A 14,073-nucleotide genomic window follows, 5' to 3' on the forward strand; every position below is an offset into this window, starting at 1 on the left:
ACTTGTTTATAGTTGTTCAAATTTTGTAATCTATGATTACAAATATCTCTTTCATTGTGATCTGAAGTATGGAATACACAAAAATCATACAATTGTGAAAGGAAACAACAATTAGATGTCAAGTTTATTATTGTATAAAGTTTCTAAAGGCACTCGCACTTATTTCTGTCACATGAGTACTCGCACGTTGTATTTTTTACAACACTCACTATTTTCAGTCATACAATTGTAATTCTTCAATAATGTAGTTTTTTTAATTTTCTTAATATTTATTAATGCTTTTTACACTAATTCTATCAATCATGAATACTAGTAATCATTGAATAAAATAAAAAATTGAAACAAAATATACTCTAAAAAAACTGACAAGTTTTAGGTAAGATATTTCTAATCTCTACTGAACATTATCTATACATAGGATTTAATATTTATTTATGTTATTTAGACAGAAATTCTATGAATAATTAATTCTATTAATCATTAAATAAAATAAACAGCGGAAACAATGAAATATATTTTTTTAAACTTTCAGACAAATTTTTAGGCCTAATATTTATAATCTCTACTGAACATCAGTATTCATAAAGGACACAGTACAACAGAGAAACATTCACTGCTTCATTCTTCTGTTGCAACTAAACGTGTGACTAATAAATCCACATATTTAGCAGTAACTATGAGGAAGGACCAACAAACGAATACATTGGTGATATCCATTGTTGGTGACCAAGTTTTTCATTTTACTTTTAAAAATTATACATTGTTGTACTTTTTACAACACCACGAGTGCTGGAAGGTTAACAGAATTGCCTGCTGTTGTCCATAAACTATCTTTCTTTCTTTATTACGTAACATAACCCTCAGGTTCGCCACTCGCTTAGCACAAACCACCCTTAGAAGTGCACAGAGATACTAAACCTGACTTAGGGAAATTACATGAGAGATTACATTCAACCAATACCTTCTGACTCATGAGTGGAAGGTAGAGCTTACCCAGTCTCGACACGAAGATCTAATTCCTCCTCCACCTCCTAATTCCTTCTCTCTCGAATTCCTCCGTCCAAAAAGCCCTGTCTCGTTTACTCCCCCTCGTTTTATCCCCCCTATCATCATACATTCACCTCAGTCACGGAAGCCATCAGGCATTTACCTAACAAATTCTTGAGTCATCATCTTCCAGATTGCAAGTTTTCATGCTTGTTCTTACAGATCCTCCACAATTAACTACCTAGGTATAGAAAACATAAACTATCAAGAATAAGTTCTATTATTTGTGGACAACTTTCTGTGTTATAGATAGAAATTGCTAATTATTCCTACATTACTTTCAGGTCGTTTGCAACTAGAAAAGATGTTGACAAAAGTTGCTCATGAGTTCAAACTTTGGTCTATTTTACGTAAGTAATCTATATCTAGTATTCTTATTCTTAAGAATATAGCACAAATCGATATTATTTAACTCCTGTTTCAATTTTTAATAATATGAAGTCTTCAGATAGTTAGCATTTCAAAATATTAATGTACTGAAAAATATTCTATCTTTGATAAATATTTTAAGATTATATGCAGTTTTTGTGCAATGGGTGTTCAGTTTTTGTACAGGTTTATTTCTGACAATTAATATGATAACTTATAAATCTGAAACAAATGCAAATTTACAAATGAATATTAGCAATTTTAAATGATTTGATCGTCACATCATCATTTTTCTACACTTTGACATTTTACAAATGAGAGACACTTTAAAATATTAAATGTGAGTGTTAGATTCAGAAGTTCATGCGAACTTATTAATGGAATAGATTATTCTTAGTGTGCTTTTTTATTAGAAGAACATACAAAATGTATTTTGCAGTTACTTAATTGCTCTTCATTTTTAGAAAAGCATGTTAAGTATCTAAATACTTGATTTTACAATTCCACCTTGCTGAATATATTTGAGTGTGGACCTTTTTCTCTGATTACAGACATTTGTGAATTTTCCAAATAAAAATACATTGTTGAAAAAACCCCATAGTGAAATCTGATGCCTTGGTCATGTGTCATTCATAAAGTTTTAGGTGTTGAACTTGATTATACAGAGCAATTGAAGCATCCTCAGTAATGACAGACTTGCACATTTTTGACAAACTTCTGTCTAGATTACATGTTTCAAACTTAATAAACTGAAGTCACAAGTTTTAGGGAATCACATGGGCAACAGTATAGGAATAAAAACTTTGAATGAAATCCATTGTGGATGGTTTTGTGGGGCTGTGAAGACCAAGTTGTCAATTTTAGGATCAGGATAACTGTTGTAAATTTATTTTGTAATATTTTGGACAACTGGTCTGGTATTGCATTTCAGCACACTAGATCAAAACACTTTTTAGTGAAGGAGAATAAAGTACTTTCACTGTGATTTGTACTTTACTGTATTTGTGCTTGATAATTTCAGATCTTAAGTAATGATACTCACAAATATGAATTTTAGGGCATTACTTGGGCTACAGTTTGGTTAAAATTAAAAACTAAAATATATCAAGCTGTTGGAATTTTCATAGGAGTTATATATCTTAGAAGACTTGCAGAAATGCCAAGTGAAATCTCATATTCCAAGTTAGGGATGAAAAGTTAATTTTCACTTCTTTGCATACATTCAGTGTGTTGTTAGTTGTGAGATATTGTTGTTAAATTTTAAAATTTGTTGATTACTAGTTCCATTTGAGCAAAGCAGGTCAGTTAATTTCAATGTGATTCACCTTACGTCTATAATGACTTTATTTTCTGTATGGGTTCTGATTCTAGGTTACTAAAATTATATGCTAGAGTATGAAAGTTTAAAAATGTATACAGAATACACGATTTTTGTTGTATTATCACAAAATTTGCTAAACTGAAAATTTCAACAATAAAATCATTAAAAATCTATTAATGGTCCAATTAGTTTTTAAATTCCCGATTCAGACTACGCATACACGTTGGCTTACTTTAAAATGCTAAAAATTTCTGATTATCAACATAAATTATTTGTTCATTTGCATGCAGTGTCAAGGCAGGAGAAGGAACAACTATTGTCTATGATGACAGAATATTCTCAGAAGATTCTAATAGTTAAAATGATTGACATCTGGATGACAACAAAAATGATTACCAGTAAGTATATTTTCATTAAACAATGAACCAAAATGATTTCACTATTTAAATTAAACATTTTAAAACCTATAAATAATGTTAAAATGTATTTTAGAAGCACACAGGATGTTATGTTTTTTACAACAATTAACTTGTAGGATGTCTCAGGTCACTAAGTAGAATCTTAAGCTAAAAAGTCATGCTTGACCAGGATTCAAACCTGTCTCTCTTTATCACCTTTGTGACTAAGCATGTTTATTGTTTCACTTACAATCACGCCTCCAAATGTTCCAGCCAAGACACACGAGTTACATCGTGTTTTATTATTTCATCAAATCATTCTTCATCATCAAATTTGCAATTATTGGAATTAAAGCAAAACCAATGTATAACTTTTTTAAAATATGTTTTGTGAGTCAGTCAAAGTTAATTTAGAATCCAAACATTACTGAAAGTCATGTTCTTATTCCTGTTTTAGTTAGTGCCTTGTTATCTTTTGTTCCTTAGTTTGTTTATTATTTATTTTAATATATATGTATATTCTCTGCCATACATGATTATGTTTTATTTCTGCCTTCGTATATGAAGTGATGTCAACACTTGTACAACATATGTATCAGTTTAACCTAGAAATTGTAATATTTATTATTTATATTGTTCTTTTATGTTATAGATGCTGAACAAGGGAGGAAAGAATTCATTCGCCTTGTAGAGGATATCTGGCTGACTACAGCAAGTGCATCAGGTATGTATTTTAATACACTTTTCTGCTAATATAAATCTCTATTAACTCAAGTTTCTTAAACAATTTTGATTAACAAGTTCTGTAATATTTCTGGTTTATGTTGTAAATATAGGAGAAAGTTTTACAGTACTGGACATCTGACAGTAGTGGACAATGCTAGATCTTGATTTGGACACTAGAGAGTAGCAGTTGCCAAGTACCAGTGTGAGGTGTGTGTGTATCAATGTTCAACATAGTTTGGGCATGCACGTTTGCGTGGAGTGTCATGGGAAAGGGGAGCAGTTGAAGCAGTTCATAGGAAAAGTGGGCATGGAAAGTTATTTTCACAGCGATATTCTTCCACTTCTAGATAAGCAGTAGATATAGTTTTATACATAAGTGTGTATATAGGCTTCTAGTTTGTAATAGCTGATAAATGGATTCACAATAACATCTGCACAAAATATAATATCGGATGAGGTGTTATAATGTGGCGATCATACAGTACTGGACAGCGAAAACTCTTTGAGTACCAGACAAAGAGAAGTTCAAAACGAATGACCTAATAATCTGCCTTGTTACTGACTGGAAACTAGAAGAGAGAGAATGGAAAATGGACCTAGGAAGTCATGAAAAATGCGACCAAGGCAGTAATGTCCAACCACATAACAATATGACAGGCATCGGAGGCTTGTATCCTCATTCCCTTATCTGTCTCCAACATGTCCAGCCAGGATTTCTCGACTGAACCTTCAAGCTCACGCCAGGCACATATGTTGAAGATGCCAAAAGGTAACGGTTCCTCTTCCATCTCCAGCTCTTTCATCTGAACATTCAGATACCACATGTGCTAACTTTAAATAATACCATTACCAAGATCTCTCCTACAATTCCAGCAGAAGACGACAAACACAACAAAGTGAAGTCTTGACATGCAGTCCTTACAAACAACAACTAACTGCAAAAAAGGAACTGGCTGAAGAGAAGAAAATGAAAACACAGAAGAGACAAACTGAACGAGACATGCAGGACACTGAAAAGATGAAACAAGGAAACATGTCACGCATTTCTACAAGATGAGCAAAGGAGGATGACGATTACATGCCACCTATGAAAAAGACAAAACACCTGGATTTTACTTTTGATCAGAAAGAAACATCAGAATTCATCATTTGTAGCGAGGCATTCATTGAAGAATGGGTGCAATGTATGTTGTGTGATGCTTGGGCATTACAATGAAGAAAGCAGCTTGTACTTTACTTGTGAACATTGCAAGAACGTGCTAAACTGTGGGCAAGTGCCTTGCCACTGCATTTAGGTTGTTGATATTATTTAGTTTATATTTTCGACTCATCTATAACTATGAATTCAACTCATCTGGGAATGCAGATATCGTAGAATCACTACCTGATTGGACCATCACCTACACCAGACTCCTCCCACACCAAATACATATAACCTTACCCTGACATATCTCTGCACTTCAATTCCTGAAGATGAGAGTGACATTAGCTCTCAAATGCTCGGAATCCTATCTGAAAATCACCTGGCTGATTGCCCGAGGAAACCTCTTCATTATTTGCTGCCAGGAAAGCTTCAAGAATTGTTTCATCTGTAAACTAACAAATAGCTTGTCCGGTACTGAACGACTATTTGTATTTTTCTGCAAATGTTACTCATTTTTTGTTTGCAATCTTATTTGTACTTCAGTTTCCCTTTTCCATCAATGATTATCTGTTCTTAATAAAGAGTGTCTTGAAGTACCATACTGTTGTTTTCAACTTATATTCCACCTACTCATTTTCTAATTATTTCCAATAAACTTAGAGTGTCCGGTACTGTACGCCTTTCCCCTATAGTTATTAAAATTATGAACAATCAGATCATTTTATTTGGAATTATGACCCAATAGTTGAAATAGTTGGGATGCACCTTTAACATTTCATACAAATGTTCACCTAACTTCTCTTTTGTAATTTTTAACATTGATTTTTGCATATTTAGGGTAATCATCCCCAAATAGTTTGTTTTGTAATAATTACCTTCTTATTAGCTTAGTATGATATAAGACGAGAGGTCTTAAGTTGAACTCTCGAGTAAGGTATGAAAATTTCATTTTGATTGTTTCTTTCTCTATTTCATCAATTCAATATTCATTAAAATTAACCTAGAGGAAGTAGAAAAGCAACACAATACAAACATCTACAATTAACATTAACGTGATACATATAATTCAAATTATTAGGTTTTCCTTTACTACAAAAATTTTTGGCATTTTTATTTATTTTCATATGTTTCAGTATCTTGTAACAATTCTATTGTTGCAACCACCCCTTTATTGCACTTTTGATCAATAATTAATGTGCCTTACTTCTTTGCTAGGTAATGCACAGGCCAAAGAAAATTTCATGAAAGGGGTTTTGCAAGCTTGGTCTGAAACTGATATGCTGGATACAAGTGAGTAGTGATTCTCTTTGTTTTTGTAATTATAACTATTTTTCTAATATTAATTGTCTGATTAAATCCACCTAATTTTATAAGTTGCCACTCCTCAGCCCACACTGAACATTACAAACCAAATAACAATAAATTGTTAATTTTGCAAAGGAAAGAGTATGATAATAGTGATTGCTAAATGTAAAGAACAAGTAGAAATAAGCTAGAATGTGAAATGATCGTGATCGACAAATTTAAATATATAGATACAGAAATTTGAGAAGATGACAAATGAAATAACCAGAAGATATTACGGAGAGGAAAGTACTGGTGTGGAATAAGTGCAGTAAGAGAGAAAACGTACAAGGGGTGTTTGTTGTTAATAGGAACTCACTGGAATTACTGGTTGTCACACAATTGATGGTTAAAAATTATCCATGGATTTCTTGATGTTCTTTCCCAATGTGGACACATCATTGCCATTTGTCTGATAACTTCTGTATATCTGCAGCAAACCAGTCTTTGATCATGCCACACCACACCATTGGAATCTCTTTACAGGTCATCATTGGTGTAAAATTTATTTCATTTAGTGTGTCCTTCATTCTGAATAGAATAGTCTGTGTGTGCCCAATCTCAGTAATATGTCAGGTGTGATGAGACAGTAAAATTCAATTTTCTGTAATGTACTTGTTAATAAACACACACAACAAATAAGCAGCATGATGTTTTGTGTGTTTTTTTAACAAGAATATTGCTGGCACATGACAATTTTTATTTAATGTCATACGTCTGTAACATACTTATGTGTGTGGGCAACATCCTGCACCCAACCCTTTAACTGTTTTTAAAGTATGAAATTTATGCTTGTTGAATGTTCTTTGTTTGTCTTTGTTGTGAACTCAGTATCATAGTTCTGCTGCACTTCTAATCATCGTAATCTTATGAAGTTAATGTCAGTCACATGGTAGAGAAGTAGAAGTAAAGAGTAGTAGAGAAGAGAGGAAGGGAGTATAGTAGAATATTATGGGGATGTACCACCGGGTGTCCACAATTTATCTTTTAAACTTCAAATCTAAATAACTAAATAATGGAACAAGGTATCTCAGTTCTGTTGCCTTCAATTAAAAGGAGAAACTCTCAAAGTTTTTTTATACCACCTCAATGCATCTGTATGTGTGCCCTCGTTGTTGCCTTGTAATCAAGGGGTCCCAGGTTCGATACCCGGTGGAGGCACAAGTGGTTCGGATCCCACTTTAAACTGTAGGTCCAGTCCCGATTAGCCTTACTGTGCATAAAGTGGACTTAAAACACCAAATCAACAAATCAACATGTATGTGTGTCCCCTTGTTGGCCGTAGGATATAAAGGCTATACTCGATTTCCAGCCATGTCTGCTCTAGTACCACCTCAGTAACTGTTGCGATGGCTGCAGTAATCCTTTGTCGTAGGACTTGAATATTTGGAACTGGCATTTGGCACACAATATCCTTAACATAACCCCATGGAAAAAAAATCCAAAGACGTTATGTTGGGTGATCTTGGTGGTCAAGTAATTGGGCTATTCCTTCCAATCCTTCTACCAGGAAAATGTTCATCTAAGGACCTGCATACCTCCATAGCCTAGTCAGCTGGTGCACCATCCTGTTGGAAAAAGATATCTGGCTGGAGATGCTCCAGTTGTGGGAAAACAAATTGGTCCAGCATATCCAGGTAACAATTGAGGTGAAGAGATGTTGAACGTGTTGATGCAGGACATTACCAGTTTCCCAGTATTCATCTCAGGGGAAAGAGGAAGTGAACCAACGAATTGTTGGCCTTGATGGTGGTTCTCTGCCATACGTAGTCCTGAAATTTTGTTGGATCAGATCTTGTCTCTATGAACCATGAAACACAGTGTGCCTTCTCCTGTGGAGTAGTCATTTTGTGGAAATGTGACCTCACCTCTTCACCGCTACCTGAATGAACAGTAAAAAACTTTTGAAAGTTTCTCTTTTAAATGAAGGCAACAGAACGGAGATACCTCCTTCCATTATTTAGTTATTTAGAATTGAAGTTGTGAAGATAAATTGTGGACACCCAGTAGAATAAGAGGCCTAAACTATTGGCCTAAGATGGTGCTTCTTCTGCACTCACTGAACATTGACTTTTCCAGCAGAAATCACTGCATTGCTGCTATTTATTGTCAACCTCACATTTGAGTGTAGGGGGTAAAGGTACACGGTGTAGAAGCTGCTAGAGAATGTATGAAAGTATGCACAGCAGGGACGGCGCCAGAAATTTTTCACCGGGTGGGCAGAAGCTGTATATTTATAGATTAGGGTGGGCAGGTATAAATGTAAGGCCATATACATATATGTATGACATACATGTATATGTATCCCCTCCCCTCTTACACTCCCGATTTAACTTTTCTTTCTTACTCTTTAATGCCTTGTTATATCTTTCTCAGCTTGCTAACTCTTTCTCCGTTTCACCTTCTCTCGTTCCATTCTTCAAATGTTTCTCTTAAGTGGCACACACACACGCGTATGTGTGTTTGGTGTCTTTCATCTTTCTTTTCTAATATATTCTCGCATCTTGTACCACTTCTTTATCTCCGATGGATACAATTATTTCAAGGAAGTGTTTGTGTGTGCGCAGCCATACGTTCTAATCACATTCTTTCATTCACGTCAATGTAGTGAAATAAATGTGAATCGGTTGCATCACATTTTGTCCTTCAAGTGTAAAAAATACATGGCACATACTCAATTTTATATAGTTATCCGGCCACAGTGATGGAAAGTGTGATTGTAGACAATGGTGAAGAATTAAACTACTTTCTCGTAATGTAAATGCATGTTCCTGATCATTTAATTTTCATCATATTAGTTTTTGACTGAAACTTGGGGGTTAATGATCACTTTTCTTGGCTTACAAGGTTATTGCAACTGACAAATGTCTGAATGTATGTTTGCAGTAACGGCGATCATGTGCCAAAACTTGGGGGCAAGGACAGTTTACTGTTTTTGGTAGAAAAGTCTTAGCATTAAGAGGCAATAGTGTGGATGCAACGAGTGGCATAATGTGGCGAGGGGGGGGACTTTCCCAACTTGTTCCTCCTAATTGCCGCCACTTGATATTTGGATTAAAATTAACGTCTTTCTTGGGAATGTGCGCACACACTCGAAAAAAAAATCTTTCTTCATTCTGCATAAAGTATCCCAAGGCTTATGAAAGGCTATTTTGACAAGACATCGCCCAAAAGTAATAATCAAGTAACAACGAAAAATCTGTTAAGAATTGAAGAGATTATTTCCTTACTAAGTTGCTATTCGTTTTCTGAAGTTAGTCTTCGTTACTCATGCGGGAGAAGTGATGCACGTGTGGTTAGATAAACACATGCACTGAGGTAACAAATAGTTTACATTTTGTAGAATGTGATTTTGGACACAAGTAATTCATCGAAATTGATCACTATAACTGGTAATTCATCTCTTTTTCACAGATAATTTGGGTTGTATTGCGCGACCTTTTCGAAAGCACTCAAATGTCAACCTCTATCCTGCCAAGCATACCCTGGAAATCTTGCAGGTGAACGAATCTCTAGCGCCTGGAACCACAGTCAAAATAATAATTTGTGGTGGGTTGTATTTTCAGTGTCTGCGTGCATTTGTTTTCGTCCTTCGTCACTTTCACCTAATCACCATTGAACCTCATTGTCGCCATTAGCCAAATTAGCAGAAAAGTGACTTCACATAGAACAAATCAGTCGAATCAGCAACAACTTACTCTTTCAAAAGTGGAGTTTCATTAGTTCATATCCTTCGAAAGTTGAGGTGGTAGTTTCAATTTCATATTGTTTCATTCTTGGATCAAGGCAGCTAACTCAGTGAACAATAACGTTGTTTTCCGAAAGTCTCAAATATTTGTCTCTGGCAATACACCCTCTTAAATGTGGTGATAAAATGACACGTTTCCTGTAAGTTCTTTCTGAATATTTTTTTTTCTCCAATGGCATAACGTTGCCTCCTTATAATGAAGAGGTTCTGGCTTCTACTGCCACCTCCCGATTAGGCTATCTGAGCATAAAAGTGGATTTAAATACAAACAAACAAAATTTCCGAATTGATACTTCGTGACACCTTTCTTCTTTACTTCATCTGCATCTACAGATTCTGTCGACCTTTTTGGCTGAACCTCTGATGCTTCTAAAGTTTAAACCATTCTCATCGTGATTGATTAGTTCTCTGATGCCCTCAAAACAAAACTTTCCTACCAACCCTTTTCTTCTTTTAATTCTACGTAAGTTAATCACAAGAAAAATGGCATGATTACGTAACGATAGGCTATTATCAATTCAATAATTCTGTAGCTTTTTCCAAACCCACATAACTGTTACATCACAATTTATACACCTCGGTATTGTAGTGATTACTTCTTATTAGTATTTATTAGCAGAACGAATACAAAGTTGTTGTTTGTATATCACGTAGACATTTGAAGATGACATGTATGTAAAAATTGTAATGAAATAAAGAAAGAGACACTTCTGGAATTTCAATGTAGACCTAATTAAAAAGTCGAAATAATTTATTGTGTTGCTAGAGGAAGCAACGCTAAGATGGGGTTTTTATTTTTATTTATTAGAGATTATTTTAATCATGCGCAGGCCAGGATTTATATATGTGAAGGCCCGGAGCTTACAACACGAAGACCCCTCTCCAATCCCCTCCACAGTCTCAGTTATAACTTTTCGCTAAGCTACATGAGGTGGTTAGTTATACGTATTTCTACATTTTTCATCACATCCGAGTGTACCTCATTTTTTTATTTATGCTGTACTTTTCCAAGCAGTTTTCCCCAGTGAAGGCCCAGATCTGCAGCCCTCAAGATCACCCTAAATCCTGATTTCATCTTGACCATACCCTGCATAATTTTGCACCTCCTAAGTCTACTAGCTGCTTCTAATTATAGAAGTATTCAATTGATGACAGTTTATTTTGTTTCAAGTTCTCTAGTAATTCTCTTTTTTTGCATTCTAATGACAAAGTTAAGACAGCTTTTTATGGGATGATGATATGTGAACATTTCCAGTATACATAATCTTCATGAGTAAAATATACAAGTAATGAATACGAGAATATACTTATTTATTGAAACATTCACATATCCCAAATGTATGTACTTAGTGAATTTGATAGGGTGGGCAATCGGGTGGGCACAGGATTTTTTGGGTGGGCGCTTGCCCACCCGTGCCCACCCCTGTCGCCGTCCCTGATGCACAGCAAACTAACCACTCTGAAGAACACTGTGCAAAACTGACTCTTTAAAAAAGACAAAAAAAATCAAGATTAAACTACAAAGTGGCGACAGCTGTGTGTAAGTGTTACTTTAGTTCTTTTCATTGTCCTCTTGGTTCGTTGGATGACATTTTCTTTGTTTCTTATTGGTACAAGAAATGTCAGTCAATCGCTAGCATGTGAAGGGTAACATGTTGGACCAAATACGGTTTAACAAATGCCCAATCATGGTTGCATGTAGTTGGAACATGACAGATAAAGTAAGGAACTATGAAAGTATTATAAAGTAATTAAAAGTGATAAATGTAAATTTTGCCTTTAATTGGTAAGCACTGATTTATAAGATGTATATTTTGTTGTATGAATGTAATCATATATTTTATTTGAAAGTAAGTTTTGTGTGTGCTGCTGTTGTTTTTGTGTTCTTTGTGCAAGCAATTTACATAACACATGTTTTCTTTTTACAGGTCGGGAGGATCTAGAAGACATATTTGCACAAATAATTAAATCGAATAAAATATTGAACACATGTAAGTACACTTTCAGTATTTATTTGCATTTTGTACATTCTGTCATTTCATATTTTTCAGAGTGTTTTACTCAAAACACTCTTATTTTTTTTTCACTGATAAACTAATGCACCTGGAGTTAAAACAATAAACAATTGAGAGTGGCTCGCCACATTTATCTGGGGGAAAACCCATCATGTTTTGATGTGTGTGTCAGTTTCCATTGTGTTGTGGTTAGAATCCTAGGTGAGGTGTGGATGTTTTTGTTTTTCTCTCTCCAATGTAACCACATAGCTGACCTCCGTGACAGAGTGGTTAGCACAGCATGCTAGACCGCCAGGGGTCCTGTTTTCAAATCCAAGCTTGGGCATGGTTGGTGATTGTGAGTGACCCTTCATCAATTTGATCATATCACACTCATTCTCATTGTTGTGATCAGCCAAAAGTGGTGCTAAGTAACAAAAATCAAATCAAAATCTCCTATTTCATCCATTCATCATTCATCCCCAATTGTTTCACTTAACCTAGAGAGGTAGAGAAATGATGTAAAATAAATAATTAAAACTGAGCTCATACCAATACTGATTTTGCCTTCAATAAATATAGCATTTTAAGTCACAAGAAATAAAGTAAAGGATTTTTTTAAGGGAGACCCTGTATAATTAATATATATATATAATAAATAAAAGTTTAATAGATGCAGTTTAGTTATGAAAAATGTAACTGTATTAGGGATGTGCCGAAGCCGATTACAGGTGTATGAAAATCGGCAGAAATTGACATATCGGCATTGGCAAAAATCCAATAGTTAAACTGGTACAGATTATACTAGAGTTTTACCTTCTAATAAGTTTTATATTTTAGTTTTGTAAGATTCATTGAAAATTCGGTTATGATTCATCATTATTGCAGAGTTTTTGTAATAAAATTATTGCAAACTCTCATTCAGAGGATCAACCTAACTCAAAATCGGAAATAAAACAGTTCATTGCTGAACCAGGATCTGCTGTTGTATTGGAAATTAAAAAATGAGTATTCAAACCTGAAGAAAGTGCTGAGAAAATACTTGGGCATACCTACTGCATCAGTATTCAGTGATTGAGTGTTTGGTGTTGCTGAACAAATTTGTGATAAGAGAAGAAGTAGGTTACTTCCTGAAGTGCTTCCAAAACTCGTGTTTCTGAAGTTGAATCTGGCAGCAGTAAATTTTCAACATTAAGAACAGTAATTCATTTTGCATTTAAAAGAACTGCTTGTGTACTAATGTAAAATCTCTTGAGAATCCATGTTCTTCTTTACGGTTCACATAACAACCTTTTGTAGATGCAAATGTACCGTGCGTCCATTTCGATCTGCATCCGAGAGATCGGGAGAAGCGTGGTGGCCGGCGCTGACGGAGATGCCGACATTTGCGGCCTGTAATGCCCGCTTATTTTTATAGACATATGCAGACATTTATATAAATATTGCAAAACGAGCACTAACCTGTGTTATAACATGCAAAAGTTCTTCTGTAATTCATCCAAGTTCTGCTCTTATATACACAAATAAATACGCTATAGAAATGATGTTAAGAGCCACAGATAATAAAGCATTTTAATCATAGTTTTGACCAGTAACGTCCTGTTTAAGTTTATATCCTTGAAAGAGTTTTGTGGCCATGGGAATCGTTTGGAGGTTTCGAATGTGCAACACTGTATCAGGATTACACTGCAGACGAAACCGATAAAAGTGAATGGTTTTCGTGAGCTTCCTTGCAATCCGAAATATGCAATCTCGAGTTTTTTGTTCCTTCGCGACTAGATGAAGACAGAGTTGTAAATATAGTGGCGAGCAATGTATACCAAGAGCGTGTTAATTTCGTACTGTGTGCAAGAGTGTTATTCTTGGTTACTTGCAGTTACTTGTTTGTGTTATTGTAGTGTGTATGTGTGACGTGTCAGTGAGACGATTGGAATGCCAGCCGCAAGATTCACGTTAGAACAAAGATTTTTTATGTATGACAC

The 14,073-nt window shown here is 34.8% G+C and overlaps 1 protein-coding gene across 30 annotated transcripts in view; it reads left to right on the plus strand.

Annotated features, from left to right (window-relative positions):
- Positions 1-14,073, plus strand: part of LOC146002413 (uncharacterized) — a 562,931-nt gene that overhangs the window by 91,176 nt on the left and 457,682 nt on the right. For all 30 annotated transcript variants that reach the window (XM_083140199.1, XM_083140200.1, XM_083140202.1 and 27 more), the window contains 5 exons: positions 1,332-1,397; positions 3,028-3,135; positions 3,788-3,859; positions 6,221-6,295; positions 12,026-12,088. In XM_083140199.1, the coding sequence (XP_082996325.1) occupies positions 1,332-1,397; positions 3,028-3,135; positions 3,788-3,859; positions 6,221-6,295; positions 12,026-12,088 (384 nt within the window). The remainder of the gene's footprint in view (positions 1-1,331; positions 1,398-3,027; positions 3,136-3,787; positions 3,860-6,220; positions 6,296-12,025; positions 12,089-14,073) is intronic.

The sequence above is a fragment of the Lepisma saccharinum genome, chromosome 18 (genome assembly GCF_977018435.1).
Source record: "Lepisma saccharinum chromosome 18, izLepSacc3.1, whole genome shotgun sequence".
Lineage (NCBI taxonomy): Eukaryota > Metazoa > Arthropoda > Insecta > Zygentoma > Lepismatidae > Lepisma > Lepisma saccharinum.